This window comes from Aulostomus chinensis, chromosome 12 (genome assembly GCF_037954235.1).
Source record: "Aulostomus chinensis isolate RoL2024-O1b breed Wild chromosome 12, RoL_Achi_v1.0, whole genome shotgun sequence".
NCBI classification, from domain to species: domain Eukaryota; kingdom Metazoa; phylum Chordata; class Actinopteri; order Syngnathiformes; family Aulostomidae; genus Aulostomus; species Aulostomus chinensis.
Window position 1 is genome coordinate 1949046 of NC_141331.1, and position 20955 is coordinate 1970000.

The window sequence follows — 20955 nt, forward strand, 5'->3', positions numbered from 1 at the left end:
TTAAACATTAAACCCTGACAGGCCACATGAGTGCTGAGGTCTGGTTTCAAGTCTTATCATCAGAACCTCCCTTCTACAGGAACACTAACAGTGGTTTATATTGAACAAATAAACAGTTAAAGAGATTCTGCAACAAGAACATGAATCACAAAAATAACTGAGGTCTGCAACCGTCTTGTTTTGATAGGCGATGATGTTAAAGATATGAGTCAGCCTCAACCTGAAAAGCCACATTCACCTGGCGCAGCCTGAAGTAGGACGATGGAGAAGTGAGCCAGGCAGTTCTTGATTCAAAGGGGAAACCATGAGCAGTCGAAAGGTTCAAACCAGCCTGACACAAAGCAGACGCAGCGGCAGGGAGGTTTGTGTTGACATCCTTTAAAGATTCGAGAACTTCAGCGAGGTCAAAGAGGGAAAGGGAAGAAGGTTGAATGGTGAGCGACGAGGACAGATGGTCGTCTGCACGTCTGCATCTGCTTTTCTCAAAACTTTCTCTGGTCTGATGATCTGACTGCATTCCCACTGGAAGCTCAACCACCGTCTGGTCAGCTGCAGCCGGGCTCCTGCCGGTCCCAGCGGAACCGCTTCTCTCCTGGTTGGTCAAATACGCGCAAAAAGAACACAACAACAAATAGAGGTGCAGACCAAGGGGGAAAATCAGTAGCTGTTTCTCACCTGATCACCAACACGTTTCAGCAGGATAGGGTTCATGAGGGTGGTCATGAGGGTGGTGACGAGGCTTCTTCAGCCGCTGCAAACCAACCAACCAAGCATGCAAGAACATGGGGAGTAGAAACGGTTATGTAACCCAGAACAAGTCATCTGACACGGTCGCAGTCATTAGCTGGGGTATGTAAAAGTAGAACTGGATGCTCCCGGTGTGCCTGTCACAGTGACCTTGACCTTTGACCCCACAAATCTTTTCGAATCATCCCGGAGTTCCAGCAGACATTTGTGACAATTTTGAAGAAATTCCCTCCGATTTTTTTCAGATATCACGCGACTAAGAACAGGACGTTCACGGCGCACCAGTGAGGCGACTTTGACCTTTGACCACCAAAATCTCCCGAGTCATCTTTGGTTCTAGCAGACATCCAAGTCAGGTTTGAACAAATCCGCTGAAGGAGCTCCGGTGACATCATGAGACGTCAGCATGGATACGTGATCAGTTTTTCAGTTTTGTGTCACAGAGCGACGCGTCCAGAGGACTTCGATATGGAGTTCTCGTCATTTCAGCGCCTCGTCATTGAGTTCCAGCGGACAGAGCGAAGAGTCCCATTGTTATGAATACTAAAAGATTCAAAGCTCAGCACAAAGTTGCTCTTTTAAAGTTTCAATGTTTGAATGGTGCCGACTAATCAAAAATGCTGCTGTGTGAAGAAGTTTGGATAAAAAGCAGCAGTGGTGAGTAGAATATTGGTTCTAGTTTGAGTCTGATGTTTGATACATGACGAGGTTAAACAAAGTCCATACAAATGTACTGTTAACTGTCTCTGAGAGCGCTGGGCAGTACCAGCGAGTACTTCAGGTAACCTGGTAACTGTCAAATTACTCCAATGATTGAAGTACGCTGTGGTTTTTCCTCCTTGTGAGTCAAACTTTTTGGAGCAGCAGCGAGTTACCAACCCTAAAAGTTTTTGTTTACCGAAGCAGGCAGATTGATGAGCCAAGATGGCGTCAAACCTGATGAGATGAAGTTTGGAGAGCCCTCTAATTGATTGGCCGCTGTCAGAGCCACTCGAGGGCTCTGTGGGGCGTTATTAACCACCCAAGACGGAATGAAGTCAAATCAGAGCTGATTGTTCATCAGACGTCTGCAATCGTGCCGCTGCAGACCAGAAGATGTGCTCACGAGCGCCGGACTGAAGGCATCAGTTGGGTAACTTTAAGAATAAAACGCATCCGTGTTCTGCACAGAGAAACGGTCCAGCGTAAAAAGGCAAAATTTCAGCGGTGAACTGCTTTTACGCTGCTGGACGCCATGTCTCAGCACCGCCCTCCAACATGCGCTGGGACTCAGGGAGGAGCTGAGGAGGCTCTGGTGGTCAAAGGTCAAGGGCACACATTGCTGAGTCAAACAACCACCATGCAACAACTCTAGTTTGGTAACTTAAACAAGTCATGTGACCAGATATTAGATGGAGAATAAAGGACACGCCTCTTTATTACATTTGACTGCTTAAATATGAAAATTTCTACCTTCAATATTTTATATTTGGGCTGCCTGACAAAAAGTAGACAACAATAAATACATATATTCAAATATAAACTCAGTCATAAGGAAAGGGTCGACTAAAAAAATATAAAATCATTTTTAAAATGTAATCACTGTTCATGTCATTTTCTTTTTCACAATTTGTGTTTACTTCTGCCCAGGAACAGTCACTCAGTTTGAGATTCAACCGGCAAGAAAAAACAAAACACCTTTGGAGAGGGCGCACAAGAACTGCTTCACCTGCAGGAGAGACGCCGTTTACCAGGTTGAAAAAGGCCGCTCTTTAATGGTGATCAAATAAAAGAGGAATGACACAAACACACTGGTAGGAGAAGTTATCATTACAGCTTTTTTGGTCTTCTTTAAGACAACGACTGAATGACACAGATTTAAAAACAAACAGACACATAAGGAGGCCTGGAGCGGCCACACAGAGAAAAGTTGCTCTCTAGTTTTTTTATGGCATAAAAAGTTGTTGTTGTTTTTTTTTTTAATTTGCTGGCCCCCAAGCAAACATTTCTCTGCATGAATGCTCCGGGCTCCGTGGTCAAGTACCTGAGAGAGACAGAAGTCACGTGGATGATTCGGCGAGCACCAGTGATAAACACAAAAGCATTTTCTTTTCACACAAGCAGCAAAAGACAAATAACAACTTGAATCATCCGAAAAGAGCTTTCAAAAGGCGGGTCGGCAAAACCAAGTGCAACAATGAACATGAAGTGGTTTATGTTTGCCACGTAAAGTGCTCAACCTGTTCAGGTTATTTCTTCCTCCGTAACAATGTCACATTTACATCCTGGGTGACGCGGCAGAGGCTGAACCAAACTCAGGAATTCACAAAACGCAGCTGATTAACTGAAGGAATACGTGTCTGTTACAGTGACACTTAAAAACTGAAGGGTTCTCCATCAAGAGTCTTTATCACCTGATTTCCACAAACAGAACCTCAATACTCTCATGTACAGTATTTACAGCCACTGTGAGAAGGACGCTGATCGTTGAATCAGACGAGCGTTATTGCAGCGAAGCGTTTCGTAGCTTATAGAGGACGGATCACAGTTGGGCACCCAGCACAGACGGAGGACCAGGACTAAATTCAAGCACTTGGTTTGTTCGTTGTGTCCAACATCAGACTGAAGAAGTCAGGACTCAACCCAGACAGGTGAACTAGTACACAAAGTAGTGGTGTACTTGAAAGGAACGCGCGCACTTACTACTTGTCATCCTCTGACACATACAGTTAGCTTAGCACAATGACTGGTAGTGGGTGGGAAGTGTTAGCGTAGCTCCCTCTCTGCCTGCATTAATATCAGAAGGGTTGTGTGTCACCTTGGTGATGAATACCAGTTTAACACGAGGAGACGTTGTAGTGGTAGAATCAGACACGTAGCCGGAACTACTTTCCTGACTGGGAGCAGTGATTTGACGCAGCACCTCCAAAGCTCCACTGGAACTTGGGTCAACAGAACCAAAGGATTGTTGAGGACTAGAAGAGCGACTGCTGCTACTGATCATGAGGAGGAGGAGGATTCCTGCTGGACACACCAGCATCCTGGACCTGAGCTAGCTGATGCTAACACTTCCCACCCACGACCAGCCATTGGGCTAAGCTAACTAGCCTGGACCTGAGCTAGCTGATGCTAACACTTCCCACCCACTACCAGCCATTTTGGTAAACTAACTAGCCTGGACCTGAGCTAGCTGATGCTAACACTTCCCACCCACTACCAGCCATTTTGGTAAGCTAACTAGCCTGGGTCTCAGCTCCCTAGAGGAGGGGCTAAATCTTCTTGTCTGCCTCTGAGGACTATGGACTATCAGAGACCCTCCACAAAAGTTGGCGCGTCTCTCCCCCTACCGGGAAGTCTCTCTGTTCATTTAGTTGACTTTTAAAATATCCATTAAATTCAAAAGCCATTGATATTTTGAGGGTTAAATCACTGATCCTGAGTCAGCCTCCTTGTGTTCAAAGGTTGATGAGTGTCAGAGTCCCTGATGACAAACGTCACTTCAAACTTGGGTCCAGAACATGAGACCCTTTGACTCTGTTCGTGTTCTGATCAAGTCAAAACATTTCATTTAGTCACATGACGTCATCACTGACCGTGTCCAAAAACTCCAGTATAATAAAGTTTGTTCTCACAAAAAAGTAAAACTGCTCATCAGTGTGTGAGGAATGCACACATCCATAATCAAAGGGACCTCCAGATCAAAGACACATCCAGGATCAAAGACACATCCAGGTTTCTAAATGAGAAAGTTCAGAATGATCTCCAGGTGTCTCAAAGTCCAGGGGACAAGCCAGAGACCTCGAGGGTCTTCAAGTTGGTCGTCAGCAAAACGAAGGGTAGTTTAATTTCACTGTCATGTCAGTGCAGTGGAAATAGCTGCGTTTTCCTCATTTGAATATTTATTCTATTTTGCTAGTTTTCAAGTAACTTCTTGTCAATTTACTCAGGGAATGTTTGTAGCCTGACGGGGCAAAAACAAACAAACAAGACTTGGCACACAAATTAGCCAAAACTAAATTAAAACTTAACCACAAAACTAAATTTAAATGAATAATTCACTGAGGTGGTGCCGGGGGTCCCTATTGAGCTACAAACGGGGGTCCGCTACTTAATACAGAACACAAAGAAGTTGAAAACCGTTCCTTCTGTTGGTGTTCGTACCGTTTCATTTGGTCATGTGACATAATCACAGAGTACCATAAAGTTTGTGTTCACATGTAAGAAACAAAAAAAACAAAACATGTAAAAACAGCTCGTCGGTGTGTGACGAAAGCAAAGTGGAAATAAAAAATAGATCTTGAGAAGATGGAAGCCTCGTCTCCATACAGAAGAAAATAAATAGAGTGACTTGAAGGCACCGGGGGCGTTCAGTGTCTCTGAGGCGGTCAGCTCAGTGGGTCCACATGGGCCGCCTGGGAACACCAAAGAAGAAACACAATGAGAAAGTGGGCCTGAGTTATACTTTAATTATATTAGTGGGGGGGGGGGGGGGGGGGGGCGGCGACATGGCTCAGACGTGGTGTGGCTGTCTAGGAACCCAAGGGTCGCTGGTTCGATCCCCACTTCCCCCAGTGACCGTGTCCAAGTGTCCTTGAGCAAGAAACTGAACTCCTAACTGCTCCTGATGGCCCTGTGATGGACTGGTGACCCGTCCAGGGTGAACCCCGCCTCTCACCCAATGTCAGCTGGGATAGGCTCCACCCCCCCACGACTCTTAACGGATAAGCAGGATAGAATGGATGGGAGGATGGATGGATCTCAGCCAAGTGAACAGCCGGGATTTATCTGGAGGACCTTATTTTCTCTTCCCCCCACCGACCCTGCTGGCGCCAGCTGGGACACCGATGAGGACACCCTGACTAAAGCTATGACTGGTTAGCAGACTCGAGCGGGTGGTCAGTCTCTGGTCGGAAGTGTTTATGTGATCATCCTTCCGCCAACCGCTGAAGTGACAAGACGCAGGACAAGGCTGATGAATCGCTGGGACGTCAGCGCGTCCACGCAAAACCCAAACAAAAGCAGTTTCTAGTCAGACAGCTGTGACCGCATCAGAGCTGCAGGATGGGGCCTCAAACCACAGGATCCTCGTCTCCTCAGAGCTGGAAAAACCCTTGAGAGCGTCGCATGGATGTGTAGTCCTATGTTTGTAGTCCGACAGGAAGTGGACATGCCAGGGATGAGGTACTGTACTGTTAGCGTGTGAGTAAACCATGGACGCCCCCTGTGACCACCGCTGCTCATGTTTTACCAAATCAGCTCCACTATTAGATTTTCCTTTACTGGTCCGGCGACGGGGAAATTCACAAGTGAGTGGCTGCTGATCCCGCTGAGGCTTTACCTCAGAGGTCATGATGGCTTCTGTATGCTAGCAGGCTTGGATAATGGCGTGAGGACGAGGACGCTACGCTCGGCGGAGGCAATTTTTTATCAAATCCCAACAAGGCAAACACACCTCGGATAAAAAGAGCAGTCAGTCTGTGAGTGAAGTCAGTTGTGATGCTCTACATTCATTTAAAATGCTGAGTCGGAGGTATGGAAGAGTAAAACCCCAACAACCAGATGGTTTCTGCATCGTCACAAACAACATTTACTTGATGTGGGATCAGGAGCAGCTTCCCTCGTTGGGGGTTATGGTGTGGAGAGGAATGAGGCTTTCACACAGCTCGCTGTCCTCTGGAAGTCTGGAGGTGGAGGAGACGGGGTGTCAATCATCGTCACAGCCATCATTATAATCATCGCTCGCCGAAATCATTTCACAGAAGAGCGGCGCACAGAACGCTGGTGCATGAACGCCAAGTCAAGACGGCGAGGCTTCCAGCTCTAAATCAGAACCGATTGTACTAGTAATCAAAGTGTGAGAGTTGAGGTGAATTCATGTTTAATCATCAGAAGCTCTTAAACTGATTCAACTCACCTCCTGCACGTGACAGGAACCACAGAAGCAGGAGTTGAGCTGAGTCACCTCGTGTGACGCCACGAAAAACGACTAAGACCCTGATAAACACACGCTGCAGCAGAGGGCGTCCTCATCGCTCGCTCCACGAGACCGAGCTGGCACTTTTATGACTCAGGACCTCAGACCAGAGGATACGGTCTGGAACCTGACCAACCCGGCGATCGTTTACGTCACCAGATATTTCCTTGTCCTTATATGGTGCTTCACACCAGGAGATCAGAGCTCATCAATGGAAGTTGTTACACGTCATCATTTTCTCATTTTGTGGTAAAAGAACAAAAAAGCTCTTTTTTTTCCTCAAATTGCAGTTTTTTTTCCTATCAACTATTTAACCAAAAGGAAAAAAAAACACAACAAAAAGACAACAATGGCAGAAAACTTGAAAGAGCATCAACGATGGCAACGATGACTCCGGGAGAGGACGCCTCTGGAGGGGCGGGGCTGCCTGTGTCCTGATCTCATGTTCGGGGGTTGAACTGATGACCAACATGTCTAAATTCGACCGGCTCTTTTTCCAACAGAACCATCTGGACCTGAAACTAATCGCTGCTCAGAGGGCCAGACACCGATCTGTGTCTGGGAAGCCATCAATAACGGTGCTGAACGCAAACAGGGACTTTCTGAGCTCATCATCTCCAAATATGGCGAGATTACAGCAACATGTACCTGTGAATGCGTGGTTTCCTGCAAATGAAGGCGTAGACCCTCCTCAGCCCCACCATGACGGGGTCCCAGTTGTTGTAATGGCACAAGAGCGTGGCAATGAAGAAGGAGAGGAAGACAGGAACCGCCCCGGCGAAAAACAGCCACGAGAAACGAACCTGGAACACACAGAGAGGATCCTCGCTTCACTTGAGGACCTACTAAATGTGGCCCGCAAGGTCACAACAAGCTCGACGCTGCAGACGTACTCCTGGAACCCAGTGGAACATCAGAGTCGTGACTGTGCTGGAGAGGCTGTAGGAGCTCTGGAGTCTTCGAAGCCTTTACTAAAGTCTACTGATGCTTCATCGTAAAAGAGTCAACATGTTGTGTTGCATCAAACACAATTATAACACAACACACGCGCAAAGCAGTAAAAGTACTGCATAATGACATCAGAACCAGTACTTGAGGATGTGACGTGTACCAGGAGGAGTCAGTGAATAAGACCTGAAGAAAATGTGAGTCTGGACCAATGAGGGGCTTCCTTCGACGTTCCTGTGTAGAAACACGCGTGTAGTTGGCCTACATGCTTCTGACACGCTCACGTTACATGCTTGTGTCACCAAAAGTGTTTGTGAAGCGTCGCGGTTGCTACGTGACAACAACACAGACGTGTAACCGCTGTGAAAACATGTCGCCATCACGCTGATGCAGATCAGTTCCACCTCCCAGCACGAGGAGGGTCGTGATTAAGGCCCGAGCTGTAGGTCCCGGATCAGTCCACTCACGTGTTTCCAGCCATGCGTCATTCATGAAGGGTTTTTTTCGCAGCACACAAAATGCAGAAAACAAAGCCTGTTGTGATTTTAAAACGGTGTAACGTGGTGAGTCCAGCAGAGGGTGCTATAGAGCCTCCGCTCCGTTTCGTTGACTGCTTTATTTTGGTCTTAATTTGAGCAGTCATGACAGACAACGTTAACTATTCTTTAATAAATCCAGTTTGAGAAATTAGCCTTTCACCTTTGCACCTTGGTACTGGTAGAACACTGGTGCACAGTGAACAATCCAGTCAGTCCAGCTCAATCAATCACTGTGCATCAGCCGCACGTCAGTGATCGGCCAGGACCTGCCGGCGCTGCTGGAGGCGCCGCCCTCAGCCAACCGGATCTCTGCAGCTCATCATTTAACTGTCCAGTTGGAACTCTCAGCTGAATCTTGTCGCTCTGGTTCGGGTCTACATGAGCTGCTCGGCACCGAACCACACACAGACAGTGAATGAGAAGCTGCTCAACAGGTCATTTCCCTCTGGAGAGCAAACACTGAGCACTGAGCTTAAATTCAGCAGGTTGACAGAAACCTGACTGGATGCTACGTTGTGATGAGCGGATCGACGTAGAGGGAGTGCCACCATCACCTGTCCTCCCCTCTTCAAACCAGAGTAAAAAATAAACCCATTTCAAACTAGATGTTCAGAGGATCGTTCCTAAGCACATGAACCAGGTACCGCTGGGCCGTCTCATCCTGTTATACCACTTTGTTCCTCATGAGGTGGCGGTGAGTCGCTGCAGTCCAAGGGAGCTGCACCTATAGACCCTGGCGTGACGGTCCATGACTAATAACCTCCATCAGGACCTCTTCACCTTCACTCCTCAACCCCCTACAGGGAAGCTCATCACAGCGATCTCATTCGTTCATTAAACGCTTGAGACCAGCTGAGCGCTGGAGGGGAAATCCACTGGTGAGGATTCATCCTGCACTCACACTCAAGAAGTTTTCATTTTCTCAGCTTTTCCAGTAGCGGTGGAAACGCCAAACCCCTGGTTAAACGCTGCCCCCTATGGTGTGAACTTTGAAACCCCAACACGCTCAGACCACCTTTGAGAATCTCAGATCAAAAACTAACCTTCTCCATGCAAATATCTGCCATGATGGAGAGCGGGATGGTGAGGCTCAGCGCCAGAGTCCCGATGAGAGAAGACGTGAGGAAGCAGCCCCTGTGGAGAGACACCAGACTTGAGCGGTCAGCACTCACGGACGAGTGATTCGTCTGAGCTCAGTCTACATTCTCACTTGTTTTTATGCTGTCAGGCTTTGGTGACAGAAATGAGGACATTTCTAGAGATGATCAAGAACTTATGAATGGCAAATGTGCCTGATTATAGTTGTAAAAGGTCCGTGGAATGAGACAAATTCAAGTCTAGACATCTTTTCTAATATGTACTAATAAATGTACACAAGCTTCGTCATGCATCAAGGCCCATGTGATATTTCACACATCACAACAACTTGGATCTGCCTGAAGCATCAGTGGCTCCCTCCTCCGCCCAGATTCCGCCCCTCCAACAACATGACCTCCCAGGTGGAGGCAACAGTGGGTGGGCAGCTCACCAGAGCCAGAGGAACTCTGAGAGGACCGTCCCGATCAGCCCATTGATGAGGATGAAGGTCCAGACCAGCTGGCTGGGGAGCTCGAAGACCTCGAAGCCCGTGTAGTGGAGCAGGAGGAAGCCCGGCCACAGCAGCAGCAGGTTGAAGAGACCCACAAACCCTGAGCGACACACACGACAACTTACAACACTTCAACACAAAACCTCGCCATCTCGCCGCCAGCCAAAGCTCCGCCTACCGAAGAACATGGGGATGTCGAGCTTGTCCTCCCGATCCACCCGCCTCTTGATCATGACGATGTAGACGGCGTAGAGAATCGCTCCGGCCAGCGACCACAGAGAACCTACAAGAGGATGTAACACGCAGGAAGGCGTCACACTTTTCATTCTTCCTGACTGGCTGATGAGGAAGTGATCAAGTGGAGGTGGGGTTGCCATGGTTACCTATAACACCCTTGTCATCAGGGTTGTCCATGCTGGAGAGGCTGACGAGGGCGACTCCTCCCATGCTGAACAAGACAGAAACCTGTTACACCCCTTAACAAGAAACACTGCATCACGGTTGTCACAGCGACCTTGACCTTTGACCCCCCAAATCATTTCAGTTCTTCCTCGAGTCCCAACTGATGTTTGTGGATGTTTTTAAACTTTTGTTTTCACTGAAGGTTTTGACATCAAAAAAGCGAACGAACTGACAGACGCAATTACTGACGCACAGTAAATGTGAGGAAAGCCCCTGGAGAACCTTTACAGAGATCTGGTCGAAGAAAACGTGAGGCAGACACAGAACCCAGAGACATAAATCCCAAATCCCGATGAGCAGACATGAGAACATCGATGCATCGTACACCTCAGGACGTGCCACTTTCCACAGTCAAGCTCCGAGCCAACTCACTCAGACATGAGGGTGAAACCGAGCCTCTCATCTGAAAGCCAACAAGCGCACTTCCCAAATTGTGAAAGTTCCTATTTTATGTATGAACGTCTTTGAACCCGACGCAAGAACACTCAAATTTTTAGCAGGAATGCTGCAGGAGAACACGGTGGATCCATAATAAATGAGATCCTGTGTTCAAAGCTGGGATTTCATTCTGAATGCCAGAAATATCAGGATATCTCAACGCTGATCTTAGCATGGGTACTGTCCCTGCAGAGCTTCTGATGGAGGCAGCGAGCGCTGAGGTCCTGCTGGGCTGAACCTTGCGCTCCGCTGCTCGCCCCCAGGAGGAGGAGGAGAGGAGACCAACAGCTGCTCCGGGTCCGACTGCGTTTTATCGCATTCATGCAGATGTAAAACCGTATTTGTTTGCCTTTCAACAATTCCACGAGCTCAGCTGTGAGGTCATTAATTAACTTCTTAAAGTTAGCTCAGATAAAGATCCTGATAGTAGCAGAGTGCCATGAAGTCAGTCCAGCAATATACCACAGTACTCGCTCTTTTACAGTACTGATACACAGGTGCAAATATCTGCATGTTTGTATTAAAGGACTGGCCTTAAAAAACAATTCCCCGGTCACCATTTGGACCTCCTTGAGTGACTCCTTCACTGGGATTTGCTGGATTTGGAACCAGCAGAGACGCGTTCCTCCTACTTTGACTTTTCAGAGTGCATTTTTCGTCATCAGTTACACAGAGTTCCTGATGTACATGGCAGAATACTGCAGTTCCTCCAGTACCAGTAGAACCAATATTCATGTGGATGTTGATAACAACAGTCTGGCTGCTGCATTTCTCTCTCTTCTAGACTCAATCGGTTTCCATCAGTCTGTTCATGAACCCTACACCTGCTTCCTCTAGGTCACATGATCAGGAAACACTCAATGATCCACATGGAACAAACCAGCTGACTAAACTGAGGCCTGTCTGAAGGACAGAACAACATGGAGGACCATCATTTCCTTTATTAGACTCTGCTAAACTGAAGTTACTGAGCTTTACCCTGCTGGTAAAGGAAGGTTCTGGTGGCTGCTGTTGCAGGATGTGCTGCTGATGGAGGATTGTTGGGTGGAGGTTCATTGAAGGAGGGAGGTGCTGGACCTGCTCTACTTGGACAGAGTCAGGACAGGACTTTGGTTGGGGTTTGGTGCCGTACAGATAAACCTGACTGGACTACCACCATCCTTCTCGTGGGCGAGTCGTACTGACAGATACTCCTCATATTTTTCTCGTTTTAATATCACATTTGTCAGTAACTATGGAACGCAAGGAAGCAACAGCTGGTTTAAGCTGCTGACGCTGTGCCTGTGAGCACCACCACCACCACCCAAGTTAAACTGAGAAGCTTCAACATTCCAGTTTCTCTTCGCTGATCAAAGACGTGAGAATCTGGGGACTTGAGCCGGGAAAAGACCTGAACCTGAACCTGCTTAAGTCTTCTTACTGGCCAGCAACCAGAGATGCAGTAACTCTGATCAACACTCAGCAGCTTCTTAGACGAGGACTGATGCAAATACACAGTGAGAACTACAAATCCCAGCATGCCCTCCAGTCCTACCTGAGAGCCACAGCCAACAGTTTGGACAAGGTGAAGCGGTCACTGCTGTTGCTGGGAAATATGGCGGCTAGGATGAGCGTGAACAGGCCTGGAGATGGAGAGAAGAGCGCCAACACTCTAAAATATGAGGAAACCCTATTGAACATCTGAGCCGTTAGGATATTGAGGATCTTTCACACCTGAGGTGGACGACAGGATGTTGACGATGGCGACCTGCGTGTCAGACAGAGCTTCCTGATAGGACAGGTTAGCCAGGAACCACTGGAGGACCAGGAGAGGAAGAGTCTCATTACCTCCTACGACACAGCGCCGATTCCTCCACCCGTCTACTACGACTCACGACTACAAGTCATGGGTTCGGATTATATTAGATACAAGGAATCGATTAAAATCAAATAAAGGCAAAAAATTTTAAAAAATAGTGAAATACGACGCAAACATTAAAAAAAACCTGCGCAGGCATGTGACATTTTGAATTTGTGTCTGTATTCATTTGTTGTTGTAAGGTTCTTAATGACTTCTTTGATTTTTACTACTTCTTCAATTACTGTAGTAGAAATCCCACTACTTACTGACTTCCTCCATTAATTCTTAATTGTATTCATTTTTTTCATGATTCAGTTTTTCCCTTGCATGTGAATTCCTCCATACATTTACTCACTAGTTTCTTTTCATGCACATATAAATCGCCATTTCTTCCCTTCATCCTTTCCTCCTCCTCAGTTCCCCATCAAATGTGTTTCAGGGTTGTCTTTTTTCTTCTACATGCACTGAGGGGGCGCCGTCCTTCAGGTCTTTCAGATCTGATCAACTCACCACAAAGCAGAAGAAGAAGCTAATCTTGGCCACATCAGTGATGGTCAGCTTGCCCACGCTATGCAACATGGCCTCATGGTCCTTGGCAGCAGGGTAGGACATGCGGGACAGTTTGGCCTCCAGGGCTTGAGTGGAGGGCAGCTGCCGCACCTCCATGATGTTACTGAAACGTACTCGCTGCTTTCTGGAGGCCGCTGAGAGGTGGAGAGAAGCATGAAATGATGGAGGCAGGGAGAAAGTGGACCGTGGAAGAGACGATCATCATCCAAACATGAAGAAGAGTCCTGAAGACATCTGCAAGCTGAGTTGAGCTGAGTCATAGCGCCACCTGGTGGTTAGAGGAGGCTGCAGTGCTTTCTAGTTTACATATTTGATGAAATGGAAACGAGTTCTGAGACTGCAGGTCAAAGAGGTCGTTCTCTAGCTGCGTCTCGGCACTGCCCTCTGCTGGACACATGCTGCTTGATGAGACAAAACTGTGGAGCTCAACACAGCGACTCAAGAACACACACGGAAACTAGACGCCAAATCCTGAGGCCAGAGGTTAGAAAACACACTGCAACTCACACAGCAGCGCAACTCATAAACCCGTCTACAGATGCCTGTCTTTGTGCTGTGGGAGTTTGAGTTAATGAGGTTTGTGTTGCCAAGTTCATAAAAGAGCTTTTCTTGGGTTTTGTCAATTTGCACGTTTTCATCTCTCAGGGCCACCTTACAAAACTCATTGATGAAACAAATTACAAAAGTAGTTGCAATGCTGTTTTATGACGCTCGAGATGTCGGCCATGTACTCACAAGATTTACAGTCTCCAGTCAAACAATGTGAGTGATCAGTAGCTACATCCTGGAACTTCACCGGAACGTACAGCGGTTCGCTCTGCACAAGAGGGACAGAAGGTCAGTCACAGGAGGCAGTCGAAGGGTTAAAGGCTGCAGCTACAGCAGGACTTGAAGGAACGCGTCCTCCAACTGCCCTGACGCCTTCTGCTAGCATGCTAACATGGGCTTTAATGCTGCTGCAGGCAAACTACATACCAAACCGTTGTTGACCGTGGTGTCATTGGTGCAGGGGGCGAAGTAGGCCTCAGCGTCAGCAAACTGCAGGAAGAGGCATTCAAACCATCGGCTAAGAGCCAGCACACAAACATTCATATTCATGTTTTCATCCCGACACTGAGGTTTAATGCACCGACCAGATCCGATGAAAAGGCTGCGTGTGGAAAATTGAATGATTCGCAAACTAGAAATGTTACATGGTGGTTGTAGGTGTCCCAGGTGTGAGCCTTCAGAGCGACCTGTGACCACAGTGGACCTGCTCCTGACACGACATGCTGCCAATAGTTGGTCAACATACTGCCTCCAGTCTACAGTCTTCACCAGAATAAAAACACCTTCTAACATGGACGGCTTCGAAAGAAAGAAAAAAGCTGAAAGCTCCTCTCATTTTTCTCGGCCGTGTGAGGAAGTGCGGTGACTTACAAAGGATGAGCGCCGGCGTTTGAGGGAGCCGGTGCACTGCTGCCTCCAGGGCCGCCACAGCAGGAACCCCAGCAGGTAGAGCACGAACATGGAGGTCTTGGTGAAGGTGCTGAAGAAGGGCTTGTTGTATTCCTGTCGCTTGAAAATGTACTGCAGAGACGGGAGAATGACCTTTTATAGTCTGACCAACAGGTCAAAACAAGGAGGAGTTCATGAGATTCTGAGAGTCACTGCAAATTTAAGTTTCTAACTGTGAAATAGTTGAGAGTTCAAACGCTCCGGCAGGTAATGAGAGCTACACATAAATGGTTAATATTTACACGTTAACACACGACAGTGACAGTGACAAAGCCTCACCGACGTCAGCTCAGAGGAGGCCACCCAGATGACATCCACCAGCAGGAGGATCACCACCCCCAGGGCCATGCGTCTCCGCTGGGCTGCCGCCGAGCTGCCCTGAGAGCCCATCCGGTTCATGATGAACACGCACTCCATCAGGACACTGAGGAAACGTCCAGCCAGCAACACCGCACATTTAGAAACCTGACTTGACCATCACAGTCGAACGGGAATTCTAGCAGCACTACAACAGCTGAGCTGATGTTGTACAAATGTTACACACCACTCAATGTTAAGTTACATAGGTGTAAAAATACAAAAGACAAATATTGTGCAGCATTGGTTAAAAAAGTAACGAGATTTACCTCAATTAAATAAACCACAATAACAGCACGAATGCCAGCTCAGATGCCACATGAGCTCGGGCGTGCTGGCGAAGCTCCTCCTGTGTGTGGTGCTCTGCTACGAGCCTCCACGACCATCAAATACTTGAGTTTCTGCCAGACTTCAGGTAGGCTAACAGGCTACGAGCAAGCTAAATCACAACCTGGCTCTATCTCTGAAGTGTTCCATGAAATTATTCCTCACATGTAACAAAAGAACGGAAAAATTCATCACACGTTTATTCATCGCATAAATGTAGAAATGTTCTTTGCAGCCATTTGTGCAGAACTGTTCAACACAATAATCACAGTTGTAGCGGTTGTATAATTTCACAGGTTGACACAGCTGAAGTGTCAGTCATGTAGCAATTTTGACAGAGCAATGCTAACACTTCCAACCACCAACCTTTCACTGTGCTATGCTAACTAGCCTGGGTCTCAGCTCCCTCCAAAAGGAGCTCTGTCTTCTTCTCTGTCACTGGGGACGATGGACAATAACAGACATTCCCTAAAACTTTGTGTGTTCCTTTAAATTTCATAGCATCAGGCTACATGTGCTGTCCCAGCCTCAATGCAAATGCGCCTGAAAAAATGTGACATGTGTAGTTTAGTAATAATAAATTCAATTATCTGCACTGTCTTTACTGGGACCTTGAATAAGAGAATGTTGGTAAAACCAGATGACAATGAAGCAATGTGACAACGACATTGTTAACTACACACCTGTTCAACTCCAAAACCCTCTGAGACGTTGCTTCTGCTTCTGAAGGCGCTGAGATTCAGGACCAACCACAGAAACCTGCCACCAAAAGAGAGGATGCCATCAGCTCACCACCGCCACAGCTCGTCTGCTCCGTTCCAAGAACTGTTATCATAAAAGACTGCCTGAGTAACACTGATGCTACTGTAAAGGGTGATATTTATGTTCTGTGGTAACAGAAGAAAAGAAATTGGTCACCAACTATGTGATAATTGCTGATTTGTTACTATCAAACATTTACTGGCAACACAAAATCTGTATTTACTGCTTTTTGTAAATGATGATATTTTTTTTTTTTGGTAGGAAAATTAACTACCCTTTGTCTTATTTGGAGATTCGACAAAGCGGAGGACCACCTCATTTCTTCACACAATTCAAAAAGTACAACTTTTATAAGCCGTGGAAAAAAAGATACAGTCACACCTAAGAATGCTTCAACACAATACTTGCCCCAAATAAAGATAAATCATGTTGCAAGTTCAATGAAACCCATTGACAGCTGAAGCTGGTTGCAATACAAAATTAAGCTTCAGCTCGACGGAACTACAATTACAAATAATTTATTGATAAGAGGCTTTGAGCTGCTACTTTATTGAAATGAGTGAAAGCCAGCGTAACAGCTTGAAAGCTCGATATTTAAATAGCAACTGAGCAGCTACAGTGGGTGAGTAATGCTACTAGCTTAGTTCCAATAAAATGCAAACTTTAGATTCAGGATAGAAGTTGTGTCGATGTGTCTGGTTGGGCTGAGCTACAACCTGTCCGACGCTATTTATCCACATCAGATATCTGACGTAGACAAGCTAGCCCAGCGCTAACAAGCCTGTTGATAAAGAGACAACAATGACTAATAAAGGATCTTCTTCTACCTGAATGCGAGGGGGCGTCATTTAGCTGGCGCCAACATTTGCTCGTCTTCAATACGCTGCAGAGATATCCCCCCAAAAACCCCAGTTATTGCGACAAAGTTGTCGGTTGAGTGGTTGTAAACATTAGCACACCCTCTTCGTAATCAGGTGACATCACTTATGGAGACAAGACGTCTTCGTGGGTTTTTTTTCAAGCGGGATAAAACCAACGTCGAAGGTACATGGCGCCGCCTGCTGTACCGGAGTGTCACATCGGGACTTTACAGGTTTTTGTGTAACCATATATAAATATTGTCTTCTCTGACAGACAATGTGTATTTTATTGTTCCTTCCGTTAAGGGCGCCAGCAGCGTGTCTGAGTACTCTCCCTTTAAATCGTAAATACTTTAAATATCAAATATTTTGTGTCATTGCCAACTTACATTTTTTTCTTCCGTATGTTCTTTTTTAATTAAGACGTCTTTCACTTTTTCTATTACGTCATTGTAACATTTTCATTGAGGACACTCCACACAGCAGGAGATTATTATTCGTGTTTCGACTGTGTTTGGTGTTTGTTTGTTGTTTGTTTGCTTTGGCGGTGTCTCCGGCAGGCGGCGGTGTAACTCTTGTAACTCTCTTAGCAACCACGAAGAAGAAAAACGTCTCTTCAATGGCAGGCTCCTTTTTTACAGAAGCGGCTTTGTGCTTTATGAGTTATTTAACCGTCTCTGTCTACTAGTTTGTCCCTTTAGCTACAAATTCAATTATTTGACGTAGACGTCGGGATGTGCATCTTCTGTCAGTAGCTCTCCTCGACCTGCCGTCATATGTAGGAACAACTCGTCGCGTGAGTGCTAGCGTGTTGTTAGCGCGCTAACGTTAGCCGAGAACGCTGAATTAACGTTTCCCTGTAAATCCTCGTTATTCCTGGCTGATAGCAAATGTTTTTCCACCTCTGATAGAATATAAACATTTATAAATTCAGCCACACGATGTGTTTGTGTAGCAGGCTGCCGCTCTTCCCTCCCTCGTTAGCAAACACTGCGACTGTAAGTGACAGATTTTTTTACTGTGCTGTTTGACAGGATTTTGAGTGCCATGTTTCTCACATAGTGAGTTAAAGCCAGAGCAGCATGGAGTTTTCTGCAGTGGAGGGAGAAACGCCATCCTCTAAACTGCAGACCTCCCATGTCAACATGACAACCAGTGAAAAAGTAAGAACTGCTGCTCGCATCTTCGTCACAGTACCCCGGAGTTTTGTACTGTAACAGGACCAGATATGGCCTGGGGTTCTTGTAGGACCTATATTTGAGTAATATTTCCGTCACTCCACAAATGTTGTTACTAATACATGTAAAAATCAAATGACCTTACTTGTATTGAAGGTAAAAGGGTTGCTAGTTATGGTGTGCACTGACTGACAGTTTACGGTGATGCTATGATGGACACACTCACCTCTTGTCCTCACGGGACCAAAGACCTCATGTGGCACAGCATAATTCCTGGGTTAGTGGTTTAGGTCAGAGTTAAGGTGTGAATTGAGGTAAAGTTCAGGTTAGGATTGGGATTAGGGATTGGTTTTGACTGTCCACATGAATGGAGGTTAATGGAATGTCCTATTATGTCCATTTTCTCTGTCTAGGTCGTGGATCTTCTTAATCAGGCCGCCTTGATCCCCACAGATGAAAAGCTGGCGGTGCTCAAACAGGTTTGTCGTCTCATTTCTTTTCGTACTTTTGTGAGATAAGAATAAGAATGACAAAACCATTCGATTCCTGATCGTTGTCGGGGCTCTTTGACACACAATAATGAAGGTGATAATGACCTCATCGCATCGCATCCATATCAAAGAGCTGGAGTACTTGAGACCGGGAGCTCAGCCTCAGTCTCCAGGCTGCTGCTGGTTGGTCCACACCTGCGTGGGAGTGGACCAACCAGCACCGCCACTGCTTCTCACCCTGCTGCTGTACAACTCCTTACGCTGCAGCCCACATCACACATGTTCACTTGACTTCTACTGGCACGTTGATGTTATGTGAGATGGTGACGTTTGTGATCCCAAGTGGTAAACTGAGCGAGGAAGCCTCTCTGCCTCCTCATCAACACTGAGCACTGATGTTGTCCTCAGGTCCAGGAGCTCATCATCAACAAGGACCCTTCTCTCCTGGACAACTTCCTGGATGTAAGTGAGAATGATGCTTTTCAAACTGAAAATCGTGAACTGTGATCAGAACCGTAGTTCTTCTTGACCCTGTAGGAGATGATCGCCTTCCAGACGGACAAGTCCATCGAAGTGAGAAAGTTCGTCATCGGCTTCATTGAGGAAGCGTGGTGGGTCACTGCCCGCTTTGGTCATGTCGTCGTTTGTTGAAGAACATCGTCATTAAACGTGTTTTCTGTTTTCTATCTGTTCAGTAAGAGAGACAACGAGCTGCTCCTGCGTCTGATCGCAAACCTCAACATGCTGCTGAAGGACGAGAGTGTGAACGTGGTGAAGAAGGCCATCCTCAGCCTCACTCAGCTCTACAAAGTCACTCTGCAGGTGGTGACGGATTACATTTGCAAGCCTTGTAATTCTTGGTATCCATGAAGCAGCCAAAATACGAGGGTTGATCCCTGCGCCTGTGATTCACTATCAGGACTCTAGGATGAGATTAGGTTCACTTTATGCATCAGATATGCACCAAGAGCAGTAGAAACAGCAATCATGCAGTTCCCGTTTTAACACAACTACATGGAATTGTCCGAATACTGTAGCGTTCCAGCTGGTGAACTAACACTCCGTCCATGTGGTTCCAGTGGCTGGTGCGGTCCAAAGCCGTGTCGGAGATGCAGGAAGCCTGCTGGGACATGGTCACACAGATGAAAGGAGACGTCTTGGCTTTGCTGGACTCTGAGAACGACGGCGTGCGCACTCATGCCATCAAGTTCACAGAGTCTCTGATTATCACTTTGTCACCGCGGACGTCGGACTCAGACGTCCCTAAAAGACAGGAGGGAGACATCAGCCTGGACAAAGTGCCCAGAGATCACCCGTACACTCGCTACGGTGAGGAGGAACGCCGGGCCACGTAAGCTCGCCTCTTTAACCTCAGCGGGACTCATGCTTGGATGTTGTCTCCCTCAGATGTTCTGTGTGAGGAGGGGAAGGTCGCGCTGGACAAACTGCTCAAGTTCATGGTCCACCCGGCCATCTCCAGCATCAACCTGACCACGGCGCTGGGCTCGCTGGCCACCATCGCACGCCAGAGACCCATGTTCATGTCCAAGGTGGTGCAGGCATACGAGACCTTACATGGTGAGACCGTCATGGTTCTGGGCCTGGTCATGATGCCTCATTTACATTTTTAAACTCTGCAGGGCAAAAAGAAATATAAACAATTTCTTCTAATGTAAATGTTCCAGGTACAAAAGAATCAAACATTCCAGTTTGATTTCTGTGTAAAAACTCAGTGATGATTGATGTTGAATGGCTGGTGACTGTATTTTCAGATTTAGAGAAAAATCAATAAGCAGTAGAAAGAGAGATCAACTATGACAACCACACGAAACCGGAGTTTTTCAGGCGATGTTTCATTCATGGTTCAGGTCTGTGGTCTGGACATTTCTCATTTTCAAAATTCGCAAATGCCCTGCGGATCGGTGTGATTTGTCATCTGTGACATCTCATTTAAAAAGTATGAAATTTTTCTTTTCAGTTCATCCAAGTTTTTATTCTCAAAAGGAGTCTTTGCTCCCATGAATGAATGTTTGACCACGTCAACTTATCAGCCTTAGAAGAAGCAAGTCCTCCAGTCTTGACGGGTGAACCCTTTTTCATTCTTTGTAGCGAATCTCCCTCCGACTCTGGCCAAGTCTCAGGTGAGCAGCGTGAGGAAGAACCTGAAGCTCCATCTAGTGGCCGTCCTCAAGCACCCCTGCAGCCTGGAGTTCCAGGGTCAAATCAGCACTCTGCTGCTGGACCTGGGAATGCCCCAGAGTGAAATCACTCGCTCCACACCCACGGCCCGGGATCAGCGCAAAAGGCCTCGCCACGAACAATACACCGAGGGCAAGAAGGTGAAGATGGGTGAGTGGCAGCTCCGACGGTGATGCTGAGACTTTTCTGTCTCAAACAC

General features: G+C 46.9%; 2 protein-coding genes across 5 annotated transcripts in view; one reads left to right on the top strand and one right to left on the bottom strand.

Annotated features, from left to right (window-relative positions):
* Nucleotides 1-2472: 2472 nt before the first annotated feature.
* The window catches only part of LOC147251708 (solute carrier family 35 member F5-like), a 26394-nt gene continuing 7911 nt past the window's right edge, over nucleotides 2473-20955 (bottom strand). Inside the window, exons 1-16 of one of the 4 annotated variants that reach the window (XM_086219575.1) lie at nucleotides 18293-19380; nucleotides 15950-16025; nucleotides 14862-15006; nucleotides 14505-14654; nucleotides 14061-14123; nucleotides 13821-13902; nucleotides 13026-13219; nucleotides 12389-12470; nucleotides 12210-12297; nucleotides 10159-10223; nucleotides 9954-10058; nucleotides 9716-9875; nucleotides 9231-9321; nucleotides 7349-7503; nucleotides 6318-6407; nucleotides 2473-5138 (exon numbers count right to left, since the gene is read on the bottom strand). In XM_086219575.1, the coding sequence (XP_086075701.1) occupies nucleotides 6329-6407; nucleotides 7349-7503; nucleotides 9231-9321; nucleotides 9716-9875; nucleotides 9954-10058; nucleotides 10159-10223; nucleotides 12210-12297; nucleotides 12389-12470; nucleotides 13026-13219; nucleotides 13821-13902; nucleotides 14061-14123; nucleotides 14505-14654; nucleotides 14862-14999 (1452 nt within the window). In that variant the 5' untranslated portion in view covers nucleotides 15000-15006; nucleotides 15950-16025; nucleotides 18293-19380 and the 3' untranslated portion in view covers nucleotides 2473-5138; nucleotides 6318-6328. Of the gene's footprint in view, nucleotides 5139-6317; nucleotides 6408-7348; nucleotides 7504-9230; nucleotides 9322-9715; nucleotides 9876-9953; nucleotides 10059-10158; nucleotides 10224-12209; nucleotides 12298-12388; nucleotides 12471-13025; nucleotides 13220-13820; nucleotides 13903-14060; nucleotides 14124-14504; nucleotides 14655-14861; nucleotides 15007-15949; nucleotides 16092-16855; nucleotides 17971-18292; nucleotides 19381-20955 lie in introns of those variants that run through there. The other 3 variants (XM_086219573.1, XM_086219572.1, XM_086219574.1) reach the window with 3 other exon arrangements.
* The window catches only part of sympk (symplekin), a 10576-nt gene continuing 7082 nt past the window's right edge, over nucleotides 17462-20955 (top strand). Inside the window, exons 1-9 of the mRNA XM_086219570.1 lie at nucleotides 17462-17684; nucleotides 17923-18051; nucleotides 18480-18545; nucleotides 18966-19019; nucleotides 19095-19168; nucleotides 19253-19379; nucleotides 19637-19886; nucleotides 19965-20135; nucleotides 20667-20906. Coding sequence (XP_086075696.1) covers nucleotides 17971-18051; nucleotides 18480-18545; nucleotides 18966-19019; nucleotides 19095-19168; nucleotides 19253-19379; nucleotides 19637-19886; nucleotides 19965-20135; nucleotides 20667-20906 — 1063 coding nt within the window. The 5' untranslated portion in view covers nucleotides 17462-17684; nucleotides 17923-17970. The remainder of the gene's footprint in view (nucleotides 17685-17922; nucleotides 18052-18479; nucleotides 18546-18965; nucleotides 19020-19094; nucleotides 19169-19252; nucleotides 19380-19636; nucleotides 19887-19964; nucleotides 20136-20666; nucleotides 20907-20955) is intronic.